This window comes from Capra hircus, chromosome 19, assembly GCF_001704415.2.
Source record: "Capra hircus breed San Clemente chromosome 19, ASM170441v1, whole genome shotgun sequence".
NCBI classification, from domain to species: Eukaryota; Metazoa; Chordata; class Mammalia; order Artiodactyla; family Bovidae; genus Capra; species Capra hircus.
This window is the reverse complement of record NC_030826.1, coordinates 10,222,086-10,238,303: the sequence shown is the minus strand read 5'-3', so window position 1 is coordinate 10,238,303 and position 16,218 is coordinate 10,222,086. Positions and strand designations below refer to the sequence as shown.

General features: G+C 40.9%; 1 protein-coding gene across 4 annotated transcripts in view; it reads right to left on the bottom strand.

The window, feature by feature from the left end:
* The window catches only part of CLTC (clathrin heavy chain), a 68,634-nt gene extending 54,779 nt beyond the window's left edge, over positions 1–13,855 (bottom strand). Inside the window, exon 1 of one of the 4 annotated variants that reach the window (XM_005693123.3) lies at positions 13,370–13,855. In XM_005693123.3, coding sequence (XP_005693180.1) covers positions 13,370–13,411 — 42 coding nt within the window. In that variant the 5' untranslated portion in view covers positions 13,412–13,855. The remainder of the gene's footprint in view (positions 1–13,369) is intronic. The other 3 variants (XM_018064141.1, XM_018064142.1, XM_013971797.2) reach the window with 3 other exon arrangements.

Here is a 16,218-nt window from a genome sequence, read left to right as displayed (position 1 = left end):
ATCATTCAACTTTTCTGTAAATCTCAAACTCTGTAAGAATTTGAATGTTTCTTACAAGAGTCGTAACTGAAGCCAACATACAGGTCTTGCCTGGATCCTGCTTTAAACAAATCAAATTAACATTTAGGGACAATAAGGGAAATCTGAATATGGACTGGTTTTCAGAACATCGAGGAATTGTTAACTATTAGGATGTTATAATGCTACTGTGATTATAAAAAGCTTTTCTTATTTTCTAAAGATGCATGCATACTGGAATATTTATGAAACATTATAGTAGCCTAAATTTTTTAAAATGTTTAATTAAAACAAATACAGCAAAATAGCATTAAAAATCTAGATGACTGGGTATACACTCTTACCAGTATTATGAAAATGTACAAAGTTATTATTTTTTGAAGTTTTAAAAAAGGGATGAATCTCTGCTCTTATAGGTTACAGAACTTGAAAATTGAATTGAAGCTATAAGGATCAGACTTTATTGGACAGTTTACCTGTAGGGCAGGAAGGCAGAATACAACCTCAAAAGACAGAGATGAAAATCAAACCATTCATCTGGTTTGATTTTGCTCTGTAAAGGAGCTGAAGAACATCTGCCCAATTAGAACTGAGAGGTTTGCTACACTGTCCAATATGGTCACGTGTAGCCATTTACTTTAGCTTAGTAAATAAAATTTAAAATTCAGTTTCTCAGTCACACTGATCTCATTTGAAGTACTCAACTGCCACATGTGACTACCATGCTGGAAAGCACAGAATGTAGAATATTTCCATTATTGCACGGTTCTACTGGAGAGCACTGTTTTCAGAAGTTTTTCTTGCGAGTCCAACTAGGAGAAAGGGAGAACTTCTTTTAAATTAAACTCTGGCAAAATATAAAGGACAGCTGGCAAAAAGACACACTCACCTTAGATAAGGATTTCAGACAAGACAAGGAGAAGCAGAAAAAAATTACAACTTTCAGGTTTCAGAGCCCAGGTAGCTGCAGGAGGCTTAAGGGAAAAAAGTCTACAAAGTTCAATGCTACCACAAGTCCAAGGAAGAGCTTACCTCACTCTGGGTGCTTCTTTCAAGAAAGCACTAAACATTCAAATAGCTGCTGCTGCTGCTAAGTCGCTTCAGTCGCATCCGACTCTGTGCGACCCCACAGATGGCAGCCCACCCACCAGGCTCCCTCGTCCCTGGGATTCTCCAGGCAAGAACACTGGAATGGGTTGCCATGTCCTTCTCCAATGCATCAAAGTGAAAAGTGAAAGGGAAGTCACTCAGTCGTGTCCGACTCTTCGTGACCCCATGGACTGCAGCCTACCAAGTTCCTCAGTCCATAAGATTTTCTAGGCAAGAGTACTGGAGTGGCTTGCCATTGCCTTCTCCGTCAAATAGCTAAGGCCCAGGTTAAAAGGGGCTGATGTAATTTCTTCAGAGAACAGGGGAAAAGAAAAGCCCATCTCTGTGCCTGATAAACTACCACTGCCTCAATTTCTAAGATGCTCATCAATGTAAAAAAGCTTTTCGGGAAAGAGTACAACTGTAAGTTGAACCCTCAATTTAAAAACTGTTGACTCTGAAAGAGACTGTATTAAAATCAAAGAAATGTGGTCAAAAAAATTTTTTTTTAACTTCAGCAATATTAGATTCAGAAATCTAAGTTAAATGCTCATCAGCTTTTAACATTTTAAGCTTTGATTTTCCGGTCTTGGTTTTGAAACTATACTTGACTTAACTGTCCATGCGGCAAACAGAAAAGAGCAAGTGTCTATCCCTGTATGAGGGGGAGCAAGGCATGCTTAGGTGCTGCATAAAGGTCTAAGCAGTTTAATAAACGGCAAGCTTCCCTGGTGGCTCAGAAGGTAAAGAATCCGGCTGCAATGCGGGTCGGGAAGATCTCCTGAAGGGGGCATGGCAACCCATCCAGTACTCTTGCCTGGAGAATCCCCATGAACAGAGAAGCCTGGTGGGCTACAGTCCATGGGGTTGCAAAGAGTTAGACATGACTGAGAGACTAAGCACACAAGCTCTTAGAATAGCATGGGGGCACGTAAGAATTTGTTTTAGAGATTTCTGTCCTTTTACAGTTATTTAACTCTGGGACCGTGGTATCATGACAAACTATTCTAAAACAGATTGGCTCTGATATCACATTACTAACATTGCATAGCGAGGGCCAAAGTGGGAATCGCCTTTTTTCAAAAGTCTTGTTTCTAAAGAAAGCTTGGAAAACCTTCACTTATCAAGGAGATCAGGAAATCCAGTGACGGTGAGTCAGCATCTATCAGAATACATTTAGTGATCAAACTATTAAAACGTTGTTAAAGGAACCAAATGGACTATGTCTATATTAATCCAATAGTATACATGTATTAAAAAGGGTAGGAAAAATAAATAAATAAAAATAAAAAGGGTAGAAAATTCTGCCATAAGGCAATTCAACCAACCAGACTACTTTTTCAATGTCCAATTCTTTGACTAGCTAAAAATGACACTCTCCATCAGCATAACATCTGTCTAAGCAATCAATCACAATTGTGTCCATGCCTACAAATATCATACAATTTAAAGAATAACAAATTTGCTTTGAGTCTACTAATTTCATCCAGCACTTCCTACCTCTGATCAGACAGGAACATTTACTGGAAACAGGCTTCTCTATAAGCACACCGGGGGAGTCTGCTTCCTAATGAATGACTAGTAAGCTCAGAACACAACTCATTTACCAGCTGAATCAGCTGAAGATCACAATCTATTAAATTTTGTGTTTCTGACAGCATTATTATGGACTATGCTTCACAATCAGTGCTTGGCTTTACACTTTCCAGTTCCTTCCTCCTTGTTTCGTCTTAACAGTTAGAATATACAGGAAGGATGTACAGATACTGCATTTCAGACAAGGCAGCTTTTGTGCCTGCCCTCCGTATAATCCTACTTGAGTTACATTTTCTGTAAATGAATCATGCATCTTTTGGGGGGAGGGGGAGGTGCGCCATGTGGCTTGCAGAATCCTAGTTCCCCCACCAAAGACGGAACCCTCACCCCCTGCAGTGGAAGGAAGCACAGTCTTAAGCACTAGACAGAGACGGAAGTCCCTGAATCTTGTATCTTGATAAAGACTTAAGTCTTTATTTACTTTACTGCTACAGAGTAAAGAAGTCAACAATTTTAGTCCTGTTGATACTTGGATGTCACCCAATACTGATATTTTTAGGTGCTTGGAGATCTGGTTAACTTCCTACCCAAGGATTTCACTCAGCATGACTTCCTTTAAAAGTTCCAAACATCCTCTACCTTCACCAGCATTAATCACAGTGAAGAAAATGCTGAGGGGAGTAACTGCTGAGCCTTTCCAGGAAACCAGCACAACGTCAAAAACTGCAATTGCTGTTCTCCATAGGAAATTTTAAAAATGCTGAAAACGCAGCATTCCTTTAGTTCTTTCATCAGCAGTATAGCAGCCACTGTTTTCTACGTACTTCACACACTTTAAGCAACAAATAAAAATGCCCTTGTAGACTCCATACTTAACATATACATTTGCTTCTACTCCATGTAACTCTGAAGCAATCATTCTCAGGAGAATCTTTTTTTTTTTTCCAACTCTGGTCACTCACTCCAAAATGTTTAATACTTTCAGGAAGGAACCATAGTTGCAGACAGGAACTGTAAGAGTACTAGCTTTGGTAAACTATCAGGAGACTCAAAGAATTTTTCCTACTTGTAGCCAGCTAATTGGGAAATTTCAAACCTCATATGTGACTCATTCTAAAATAAGAACCCAATAATTTGATGAAATATCACATATTAAGTCTAACCAAGCTGCAGGGAAATACATTTATACTCCAAATCTTGCAGATAGATGTGACTCCCCAGGGTTTTGCCCTTTCATGTATAAATGCCATTTAGCTGGCACAAAACAACTGAATGCTACCAAAGCTATGACTGCTTCTAGGTGGTGGTTACAGGTATTATCTCAGAAGAAATGGAAATACAATCTAAAACAGGACACACAGCTGAATGGAGGGCAGAACTACAAGGATTGGGAGAGAACACACAGAAATAAAAACATCAAACGGTATTCATTTTCCCAAGCAGACTATTCCCTGGTCATCCAAAAAAGCTTTTGATAACTGTTGGAGATAATGTGGAAATACTAGAACTCTCATACATGGCTGATGGGGATGTAAAATGGTGTAGCTGCTGTGAAAAAGTTGGGTGGTCCCACAAAAAGTTAAAATACTGAGTTTATCACAATGTTACAGTATTAGTCACTCGGTCATGCCCGGCTCTTTCTGACCCCATGGACTGTAGCCCACCAGGCTCCTCTGTCCATGGAATTCTCCAGGCAGGAACACTGGAGTGGGTTGCCATTTCCTTCTCCAGAGGATCTTCCCGACGCAGGGATCAAACAAACCCTGGTCTCCCACGCTACAGAGTGCAGAGTTACCATATGACCCAATATAAATTCAAAAGTATATATTCAAAAGAACTAAATATAGGTATTCAAACAAAAACCTGTACATTAATGTTCATAGCGGCACTATTCACAACAGTCAACAGGTAGAAAGAACACATGTTCATCAGCTGATGAAAGGAAAAATAAAATGTGGTATATCCATTCAAAGGAGTATTATTCAGCCATAAAAGAATGAAGTACTTATACATATGGCTAAACCTCAAACAGCATGCTGAGCGAAGGAGGTTAGACTCAAAAGATCACAGACTGCATGATTCCATTTACAGATAAATTCGGAGGCAAAGCATATTAATGGTTTGAGGGGATGGGAGGAAGGAGACAGCTTAATGGATATGAGGTTTCCTTCTAGTTTAATGAAACGCTTTGGAACTAGATACAGGTGATAGCTGCAAAATATTGTGAATGTACTAAATGCCACTATATTGTTCATTTTAAAATGGTTAATTTTAATTTCAGATGTGCTTAATATGTAATTCAAGTAGTCATTTGACTTAAGTTTATAGACATACAAAAGTATAAAGTAACTTGGAAATGACTTTCTGTTCTTCACATTTCAGAAACCATTTTAAACTCTTCAAATGCATGTTTCACAACAGAGTCTTCATTAGCAGCAGAAAAGTCATCTCCATTCCATCACAGTGCTTTTAAAAAATTCATTATGGTGCAATCATGGGAAATTTATAACATGCCTCTAATTTCTTTTTATGTATCAGGAGGTGTTTTACACTTCTTTTTGGATTATAATCTCCAGAAACATCTCCCTAATGGACTGGTTTTCAAGCAGTATTTAAAATGTTTGCTTACAACATCAGACAGTTTTAATTGTGAGGCAACACAGAGAAGAATAATTATTTAGGTGTTACCTCTTACCAACGCAGCTGATTTCAAGTCCATGGTAGCCTTCACTGAATGGTGCTATAGTATTCAATTCAAACAGAAGCAACTGTGAAAGGACTCAGTAATATGAGTACTTGGTAAGACTGCTTATGTAACGAAACTCTTTCCAGAGGAATATTTTATGGTTTAAAAAAGAAACCTGCCATAGATTTGCACAGTTCAGTAGGAGAGAATGTAAAGTATTACAGAGAACTGGGAAAGAGATGGATTTGGTAAACTATCTTCTGCCTACAAGTTGTCTTCCCTAATTATTAATCTTTCAAATAATGAGATCTACCCAAAGTCAGTTTGTCAAGCTGAGCATATGTGGATAGTCTTTTGCTTCCCTCTGTCCACAACAGTCGTTTTTAAGCCCTCTTTCTCAGAGGAGCAACTGGTCATTTTTTTTCCCTCTCGCCTAGCATATATGTTCAACTCTACTGGATGAAGAGGCCCTCCAGCATAAGGGCCAAGGATGAATATTTGAGTATCTGTATGGGCTAAGTATCATGACATAAATACAAACACATACTATAGTCTAACACCTGCCAAAAAGTATTATTTTAATTATTTAATAAATGAGGAAGTTGAGGAAAGCTAAGAAGATAGAGCTTGGGTTAAACATCTGAGACATTTTCCACAATGGTATATTGCACAATTAAAAAATTTTAACGTGACAAAATGATTTCAATGGACCCAGTTCCTACTCTCAAAAATAGGCTTTAAAATCTGCTGTACTTCAGGGGACTTCCCTGGCAGTCCAGTGGTTAAGACCCAAGCTTCCACTGCAGGAGGCAGAGGTTTGTTCGCTGCACAGGTTCAGTTCAGTCGCTAAATCGTGTCTGACTCCACGTGTTGCTACCCCATGGACAGCAGCACGCCAGGCCTCCCTGTCCATCACCAACTCCGAGAGTTTACTCAAATTCATGTCCATTGAGTCAGTGACGCCATCCAACCATCTCATCTTCTATCGTCCCCTTCTCCTCCTGCCTTCAATTTTTTCCAGCATCAGGGTCTTTCTCAATGAGTCAGTTCTTCGCATCAGGTGGCCAAAGTATTGGAGTTTCAGCTTCAGCATCAGTCCTTCCAATCAACACCCAGGACTGATCTCCTTTAGGATGGACTGGTTGGATCTCCTTGCAGTCCAAGGGACTCTCACGAGTCTTCTCCAACACCACAGTTTAAAAGCATCAATTCTTCGGTGCTCAGCTTTCTTTACAGGTAGGGGAACTAAAGATCCCACATGCTTCAAGGCACAGTCATAAATAAATAAATAATAAAATCTGCTGTACTTCAGAACTTAAAGAAAAGCCCTTATTTACACAATGATTCAGAACAGGAAGTATTAATATTACTGGCAGTTCTGCCTCCAAAGCCCAATCCCACAAATCTCTAACCCCTCTCCCATCTATGGTTATGCTATTAAACCGAACGAGCATGCTCTATCCCACTTTCCCCTTCCCTCCTCCCCAAGCACAAGAGTCTTCCTTGAGTTCCACTCTAGTTTTACACTAGAATAAACACAAAAACATGAATAACACAGTAAAGCAGAAGTTTCCTGCTTTCACAAGTGGCTTCAGACTGGAACATATTCACTCTCCAGTCATTAAAGAAAGAAAGAGAAATCTGAGTTCAGCCTTATGAAAGGGATATAGATAATTCTTGGATATTACAAGTTAACCAGATCCCAATCATTCTGGCACAACTTTTTACCAGGAACCTGGATAAAGCCCTTTGAAAAACCTCAGCGAAATAAATGTTTAAAGGCATAGAAAATCAGATGTTGGTTCACCTGGCCCCTATTTCTCTCATAATACAAAAACTACTGACCTAAAAACAACCTACTGCTGCTGCTGCTAAGTCTCTTCAGTCGTGTCCGACTCTATGTGACGCCATAGACGGAAGCCCACCACGCTCCCCCATCCCTGGGATTCTCCAGGCAAGAACACTGGAGTGGGTTGCCATTTCCTTCTCCAATGCATGAAAGTGAAAAGTCAAAGTGAAGTCACTCAGTCGAGTCCGACTCTTAGCGACCCCCAGGCTCCTCCTACTAGCAGAATGTATACAAAGATCACCACAGCACATATACAAAGCATACAGATCAGTCACCAAGTGAGGCAACATGCCACAGTGAAAGAGCCAATATTAAAGTCTAACCTCCCATTCACTAGCTGTGTGCGACTCTATAGGTTAACTGCTATGAACTTCTATTTTCCCCATCTGCAAAATAAGGCTAACCTTACCTACCTGAAGGGATGTTCTTGCTAATCAAATGAGATCACGAATGTAAAATATTTAGCAGAGTTCCTGACACACAGTAGGGGTTCAAATAACTCTAATGGTCAATTTTTGATCTTGTAGATTTCAAGACAATTAAGATTTGATGAATAGTTACACCCTCTATCATAAATTATGTCTTTCATAACACAAAAGAAGGGACAAAAATCTAAGTCTGACAGATGGGTTTTGCATAATACATTCAGATCCAGGCCTCCTGCCACCCCCTTCAGTTAAGAGCATTAGCCTCGGGCACTTGGCCAAGAAGGGGAGAGGGGAAGACATCTAGAGCTGTAAACTTTGCTATGGCTTACAATTTGATTTTATGAAGCAGCTTAAGCACAGCTATGTAAATAAATTTTTTAAAATAGCCTCTTTCTAATATGAAGGACTAAGACCTCATTTCCTATCTAAGTGAACACACATTTCTGCACTATCATTTTATATAAGAACAAATAAACAACACTAACAAAGGCCTGACTGGCATTCCAGGTGGGCATTGTATCAGATGTGGTTTATTAGGAGTCTCATCTATCTGACCAAGGGACACTAATTACAGGTGTACCAATGGCACATGTGAGCACTCATGGGATATAATAAATGATTAATGTACAAATTTCTTTCTTTTGGGTAGTTTCCGAGCAGAATCAATTTTGTGTCATACGACTATTTATATTAACTCCTGCACTGTATCAAACATTCAGTAACAACCATGGTTACAATTACACGTGGACAGCCTCTGAGAACTAGTCAATGCAAGCTGCTGTCAGTTTTGTTCACCACTTTGTCCTTAGTGTAACATAACTGTTGATATAAAGTAAATATTCAAATTTCAGGTTGAGTACCAAGTATTTATAAACCATAAAAATCTAAATCTTAAGTCTACAAATATGTGTCACTGGCTGAGAGGTATCTGAATAAAATATACTAGACAAAAATTATATAGTTAACAATTAATACCCTTCAAGTGATACACCAAGTACTTTCACATACATGATAGACAAGACCTTCACGATAACTCTTGTGAGGTAGTACACCTATTTTACAGAGAAAAAGGAGCAAGAGGCGAGTCTTAACCTGCCTTCTCTAATACTCCAGCCATATTCTACAAGCCACACGCAGTTCTGAGCACCTGAAATGTGGTCACTGTGACTGAATTTATTTTCAATATTGTTATTAAAATTAAACAGTAACAGATAATCAAGTCAATTATGGCAAACTTATGTTTGGAACAACATATATATGCAAACCTGTTTTTCCAACTATAACTTTATGAATGCTGAGATGTGCTCTAAGTATAAAACACCTATCAGATTCTGAAAATTCAGTACCTCCAAAAAAGGAATATAAAGTATCTCACCTGAAAGACTTATACTGATGACACACTGAAATAATAACATCTGGGGTCCACTGAGTTAAAACATTAGAATTAATTTTACCGGTTTTTTACTTTAAATATGGCCACTGGAAAATCAGATCTGGCTTGTATTTTTCTATTGGATGGCACTGATCTCAACACCCTCCAAACCCCTGCTCTGTCTACTATACCACGTCATTAACCACACATTAAAGCAGTAGAGAAGTCACTTCTCAGAGCAAAGTCCAACAGAACAAAAAAAAAAAAGGCACACCAGGATACTGCGTAACTTCTCATCTTAAGGCCATTGTTTTTCTTTGAAATATTTAGTGTCAGAAGACCTAGATTTAAATCTCACTCTGCAGTGTTCCTTTTGGCACTAGTTTGAGTCTCACTTTCTCCAGCTGTTTAAGATATTAAGTGAAGACTTGGAAGCGCCCGCCACATTCATAGGACACAACAGACTCTCTCAAGTGCTGCTCCTTCCATTCACTAGTCACTGTCCATCATCACCACTTCCCCAAAGAGACAGTATTCAACCAACACACTGTATTAATAAGCGTTAGCTAACACAATGTCCCGGAGAAGGCAATGGCAACCCACTCCAGTATTCTTGCCTGGAAAATCCCATGGATGAAGGAGCCTGGTAGGCTGCAGTCCGCGGGGTCGCTAAGAGTCGGGCACAACTGAGCGACTTCACTTTCACTTTTCACTTCAATGCACTGGAGAAGGAAATGGCAACCCACTCCAGTGTTCCTGCCTGGAGAATTCCAGGGATGGCGGAGCCTGGTGGGCTGCCATCTACGGGGTCACACAGAGTCGGACACGACTGAAGTGACTTACCAGCAACACAATGTCCCAGGGACTTCCCTGGGAGTCTAGTAGTTAAGAATCCGCCTTCCAATGCAGGGGACATGGGTTCAATCCCTGGCCCAGGAACCAAGATCCCATATGCTGCAGGGCAACTAAGCCTGCATTCTATAACAAAGACCCAACGCAGTCAAGTAATAAATATTTTTAAATGTTCTAGACATATAAATATGGGTGACCAGATAAATCTTCACTCTTACAAAGCACATCAGAATTGTCTGCAATTGTGCAGTCCAATGTCCTCATTAACAGCTTCATGTAGCTATTGACATTTACACTAACTGAAAAGTAAAAATTCAGTCCCTCAGTTGTAACAGTAACATTTCAAGTGCTCAATATGCCTTTGTAGCTAGTATAAATTTTCATCATGGAAGAAAGTTCTATTGCAGAGTAGCTTTCAAAAAGTTAAAGCCACATAGTAACAGTAACAGGAAAACATCTTATTAAATAGAATTCAAATATTATAGGTTAAGGTTCTTGAAATCATGTACTTCACTCCACACCAAAATGAAAATGACCGTGATTCTACACACACACACACACACACACACACACACACAGCCTTTTATGTCTTAAGTTATTCACACACACACACACACACACAGCATTTTATGTCTTAAGTTATTTCCTAAACAGAGTGAAAGCACATTCCCTAGGATTAGCCACACCCCTTTAAAAGCTGAGTAAATTGACCATTAGGAAAATACTGAAAAACCTGATACATCTTAAACGTGGAAGCTTTTCCTAGAGTAGACTGCCACATAATTCTAGGCACTATGACTCTCCCAGGTAGTAGAGTTAAGCATATAACATATCCCAGTAACACACTTACTCTTTGCAAATCAAAATAACCATTATCAAGAACTCACACATTCCATGCCTGCATTTATGGATCAAAGGGAAAAGAACAGGGTTGGGAGATTTTTAATTCAGACCCCCAAAACCTGGGAATACAGCAGAATGTGTTAATCAGCATAAAGATACTAAATGAGCTAAGAAATGATAACTGCAGGCAACTCTATACACAGCCTAGGATTTTTTTCAGAACCTGCAATTCTAACAAAATCTTGTTCAACTAGGCACTCATCTGTTCACTGCTATCGGCCTAAACATCTTAAAAAAGAAAAAAAACTTTGTAACTTAAAATATTAATGTTCATTTGATGTAGTTCTAAACCCTTGATGACAGACCCTTCGGTTGGTCCAAGCAGTTAGATGGTATAAAAATAAATTCATTTCAAGTTCACCCTTTGAAGCTTTCACAGGTTAATGCTACACTCAAGTTCCTCAATTCTTCTTCCCAATTATTATCTTAAGTGTTTCAGAAAGTTTTTGCTACTTAGCAAACTGGCAGGGGCTCAGAGGTCAAAGACCTAAGATGCCAATTAAAATAATCCTTAGTATACAGTCACTATAGCAAACTTAAGCTTAGGCATGGGATATATATACTACTCCAGAGACTGAAAGACTGAATTCTTTAAGTATATTTACATAGCTACTTTACACTCAACTCTTCAAAGTATTTGAGAAGACGGCTTCACTCAAGTATTTGCAAAAACTATGAACCACTTAGAAAGGAGACCCATACTAAATGTGTCTTCAGTTAGTGACAAGGTTGTGGAGTCCAACCTTTGGAATTATTCAATAATCTTGTTTCTTCATTAACAGAAATGAAAAAACTATTGCTCAAACTACCACTAGTCAAGAAACAAGATTTACTAGTGGGATATGCCTCTGTTTTGTAAAGCAAACAGCAATTGTTAACTGCTTTTGTGTATGATTTTACATACTTTTGTCTGCAGGAAGATTATATTCCAGAAGCAGTTCAGTGTGAGGACAAGGGTGTGTTTTCCCTTCATACTCAAAAACATTATTTTCCTAACCTTTCACATTCAACAATAGTAACCACAGCAATAAAAATTTGGATGGAGCATGAACAATAATTTCTGGGTCCATTCTGTCACTTAACATTTTTTGACCTTTTGTCAAATAGTGTTCTATTGCATCGGATGAGTTATCTGAAAACCAAAAATGACTGAATAAAAGTACATTACTTAACTCATTTTTTTGAGTAAAGATTACTCATTATATTTCAAGACAAAGGAAAAGAAGTCTTGCTGATGCAAGCAAAGGTGATAATCTGTAAAAAACGAAATTATGTTGACAGGCAGAATATTAAACCTAATACAAGAAGGCTTTATATACGTTATAACAATGGCTGAAACTAAACAACATTCCATGATAAAGTGTCTAGCAGGTCACTAGTATTAGTGTCATGTCAAACCACTGGCATCTCTTATCATTTACAAATTAGTCCTTCAAATAATTGAGGGGAGGCAGGACTCTTTAAGGAGGTAACTGGAAAGAAAACATACTTTATGAATAAATTTATTTCAGCCAAAGTAAAACAAGGATTGGTGAACCAGGAAAATCAGAAGCTCCAAAGACGACTTAATTCAGTCAAGTCCTCCAAAGATCACCTGCCTGGGCCCGCCGTGGGCAAGCTGCCAGATAAGACAGTCTGTTGCCTACAGGATACTGCACCATGGAGAAGAACTCTAGAACCTACCAAAGGCAGCCAATTACAGACCAAATAACCCTGCATATCTCAGGGCAAGTGTGCTATATCCCCAGGGTTCATTCAATTCCTTGCAATCCTGAGGGAGGTACTCACGCCAAGCTAACTACCTGCTAACCTCCGGCAGACCCCACGATAACCTCTGGACAACTCTTTCTCTTTTCTAGAACCAAAGAGGGGATAAAAGCTGCACCATTCGCAGAGAAATCGAGAGTGTGAAAAAAGGCGAGTCCCTCAAACCCCCCACGCACTCTGAAATTGACACCACACTAATAAATACATTCCCTCTTTCTATCCTCCTCCTTTTCCTTCAGTGACCTTCCCAGTTCCTACTGCCTTGGGCAAGGCAAGAGAGGAGCTGCTGTCGTCCCCCCACCCCCGGGGAAGGTGCCCTTCCCTCTGAGAGGCGCAGAGGGAGAAGAAAAAAAAGCTTGCTCCTCCCCAACCCACCCGCGCCACAACTCCTAGGTGTAGGCACGATGGGGGAAAAGGGGGGAGAGAGAGAGCAATGAGAAGTGACAGCCCTGCGCTGGCTTGGGAGAAGAGAATTCCTGCTCCGGAAGAAACGCGGGAGATCACCACCACCGCACAACTCCATCGTCCCCGGCTCCACGAACCCAAATGAATGAACTGAATAAAACCGGGGGGTGGAAGGGTTTATCATGCGCAGTCCTCGCCATCCAGGAAGCGAAGACAGAGAGGCCTTCAAACCCCAGCGTGGCCTCGCTTTCCTATGGATCTCGACTCGCTTCCTTGCCACCCAAGCCCCACATCAATCATTTAACCCTTTAAGCTTTCCGAGACAGTGCACCATCCTCCGGCTACCTCAGGAACCGATACCCCCCCTCTCCGATTCTACTCTTTGGGGCTTGGGCTCAGACTCCCGCTTCTTCTTTCTGACCTCCCTCGTCTCCACAGCCCCCACGAGCCCCGGCCCGCCGCACCTGAAGATGCTCCTGAAAACGAATTGGCAGAATCTGGGCCATGGCGCTGTCGGGGGGTATGGTCTCCTCCTGTCACTGGGGCTGCGGGGCAGTGGCTGCCCGGGCTCTCCAAGGAGAGGAGGAGAAGGGGGGAGGGGGGAGGCTGGGCTCAGCAGGAGAGTCTCCGGGGACGCAGGAAACTGGCAGGCAGACGAAAGAGCTCAGGTCGGGGGCGGAGGCTCCAGGGTCCAGGAGAGCCGCAATGGCGGAACCGGGCGCAGCGCAGACTCCGGAAACGGCTGAGCCCTGCGGAGGGATCCCGGCAACAGAACTCCGCCCCAGTTACTTCACCCCCCTCCGCCTTATGTACCCCTCCACGGAGTGCCGCGGTGCCGCGGTGCGCAGGAATTCGGGGCGCAGTGCGCCGAGGGAGTCGCTGACGGCTGCGACACTGCAATAAATAGAGGCATCGAAGGGACTACTTTTTTGCCTCATCACTTTCCCCAGCCGCCTGCTTTTCCCTCCCCCTCCACCACCTTTTTTTGCATTTTGCCACATCATGCGACTAGGGGCGACCAACGTCATTTCCGTGGGCGCTTTAGGTCCCACCCACGTACTTCCGGGTGCACGTGACGCTGGTCGGGAAAGGTCGGCTGGTTGCTGCCAGAATGCAGAGCGCGTTCTGGGGAAGTGCGGCGTCTCCTGGGAATGAGGTGGCTGTTGGGCCGCCCTGAGGAATAGTAGTGCTGCTGCCTTCCCCTGTGCGCCCTGGTTGTTTAAATCGAGTCCTTTACGAAGAGGACGTGGCGCAGGCAGATGGGCCCAGCCTCCCGCCCTCTCCGTGACTCAGGGAAACGGCCTCCCTGCAGAGCGCTCTTGGCAGTAGGCTGCTGCCCTCCTCCCCCGCCTGGTTCCGTGTGGTGGGTGGGTGGTGGTTACATCCCAAGGAGGGGGCATTGATGGGGTTTAAAATCCTCTCTGCCCTTCTGACGGTTGGAGAAGCTGACGCTTGGATTCTAGCAGAGCTAAGTCTCTTCGGATGTTAAACAATTGACTCAAAGGGCGGTGAAGGCCATTGATGAGGTGTCTCAAATAGGCCTTGTGATGGCCTTTCTTAGCGTTTCTGCGGACATTTTGGCAGACGTGTTTATGAGTGTAGTTTAGTAATTTGCTGGAGATTTTGAGTGTCCTAAATACGCTCAAGAATAGGACTGAAATTGTAGCAGGAGGACTTTTTTTTCAGCCATGTCAAATAATGAGCCTCAAAGATTTAGGTTGAAGTTGGGTTTTTCCTCCTCGTGGGTAAGATACGCTCTTGGAGAAAGAAATTAACCATTAGCGGTGTGTTTCAGTGGGACCACCTCAACAGTGTGTAAGTTAGCTGTGTTTGGGAATACAAGTATCTCAAAGCTGAAGCATCGTGTCTTCTCACTGCGTTAAGGTGTCTACGGTATTCAGTATCGGTTAATAACCTCCCCAGTACTTTGTTGCTAAGTATAAGCTATAATGATGCTTCATAGCCGCACAAATACAATAAAGGATAAAAGAATTTTCGTTCTGTGCCTTTCATTTTAAGAGAGATGTAATGGTTTTTCCAGAAAGATCTTGAGGAACTATTCAAGTACACATTAATTATTTTTAGTGCCCTTTTCAGTTAAACATAAAACCCCTATTAGGTAGACAGTAATTTTGTGTGTCAAGCAGTTTTACTTAGAGAAATTTGCTTAATCATTTAAATTGCTTTTAATGTTTTCCCCAAAGTATATCTCACACACTGAGAATGAGAAAAGAATCTTTGGCAGTTTAAAATAGCAGATGGACTATTCTGCAAAGAAAAGCCCCACCACCATGTCATCAGAGTGAATATTTATGGTTGGCAAAATTTCATTATGTTTTGTTAAGCTAAATACTTGAAGATGTTCTGTATTCTGCAGCATTTGAAATGACCTAATAACCAGTTTAAACACGAGCTGCTTTGAAGCTTTTTTGGAAGTATGCAAATTCTAAATTAAAGATCTAAAGGTGTTGCTGCTCTATTATACAGTTAAAGCAGTAGCTTTAATCAACATATTTCCAGTCTCAGAATCCGGGATACAAATGAGCTATAATATGAACCGGCAACCAAAATTTTATTAATGAGAGTCTTGCATTTTCAGACAGACCTCTAATTTTAAACATACGGTCAGAATCCACAAAGCAATGGATTTTAGTTTGGATATTTGGTGTGGAATATGTAACCAAAAGTGCACTGAGATTGTTAAAGTGACTGCTGTGTCATCACGCAGAGAAATTAATGCCTTGTTTTCACAATCATTTACAGTATACCAACTCATTTTGAACACTGTATCCTTCAGTAAATCTAGAATTTTTCAAGAGAAAAAAATGTACTAGATGATAAAGAACACCAAAACCCAAATCTGTGCCTTAACTAAGGATTTTTGGCTGAGATAATGAGAGAGCTTTTTATGGTAGTACACTGTTCTTGTTAATGTGTAGAAGCAGGACAAAAGGTTATCAATACTTTTTTTATAAGCCCTAGAGGCTGAGTCACTGTTAACGGTTACCTGAGCAGTAACTAAATGGCTTTGTTTTCAAGCACTACCTTAAGGTAGAGAAGATGGGCGGGGAACACTCAGCATTTGTTATCTGGTTTATAAGGCTATCGAACTATGACAAAGTCTTTTAATAAGACTATAAATGTTATTGTCATCACGGCTTATGGTTTCAGAAATCCAATGTTTTAGTAAGGTAGCAATGTTAATAAAATAGTCATTCTTTTGAATTTGAAGTATTTTTAGCAGAATATTCCATAGTAGGTACTTGCTTTGAGTTATACCAAGTGCCAATAGCAAAAACTGCATTGCTTGTCA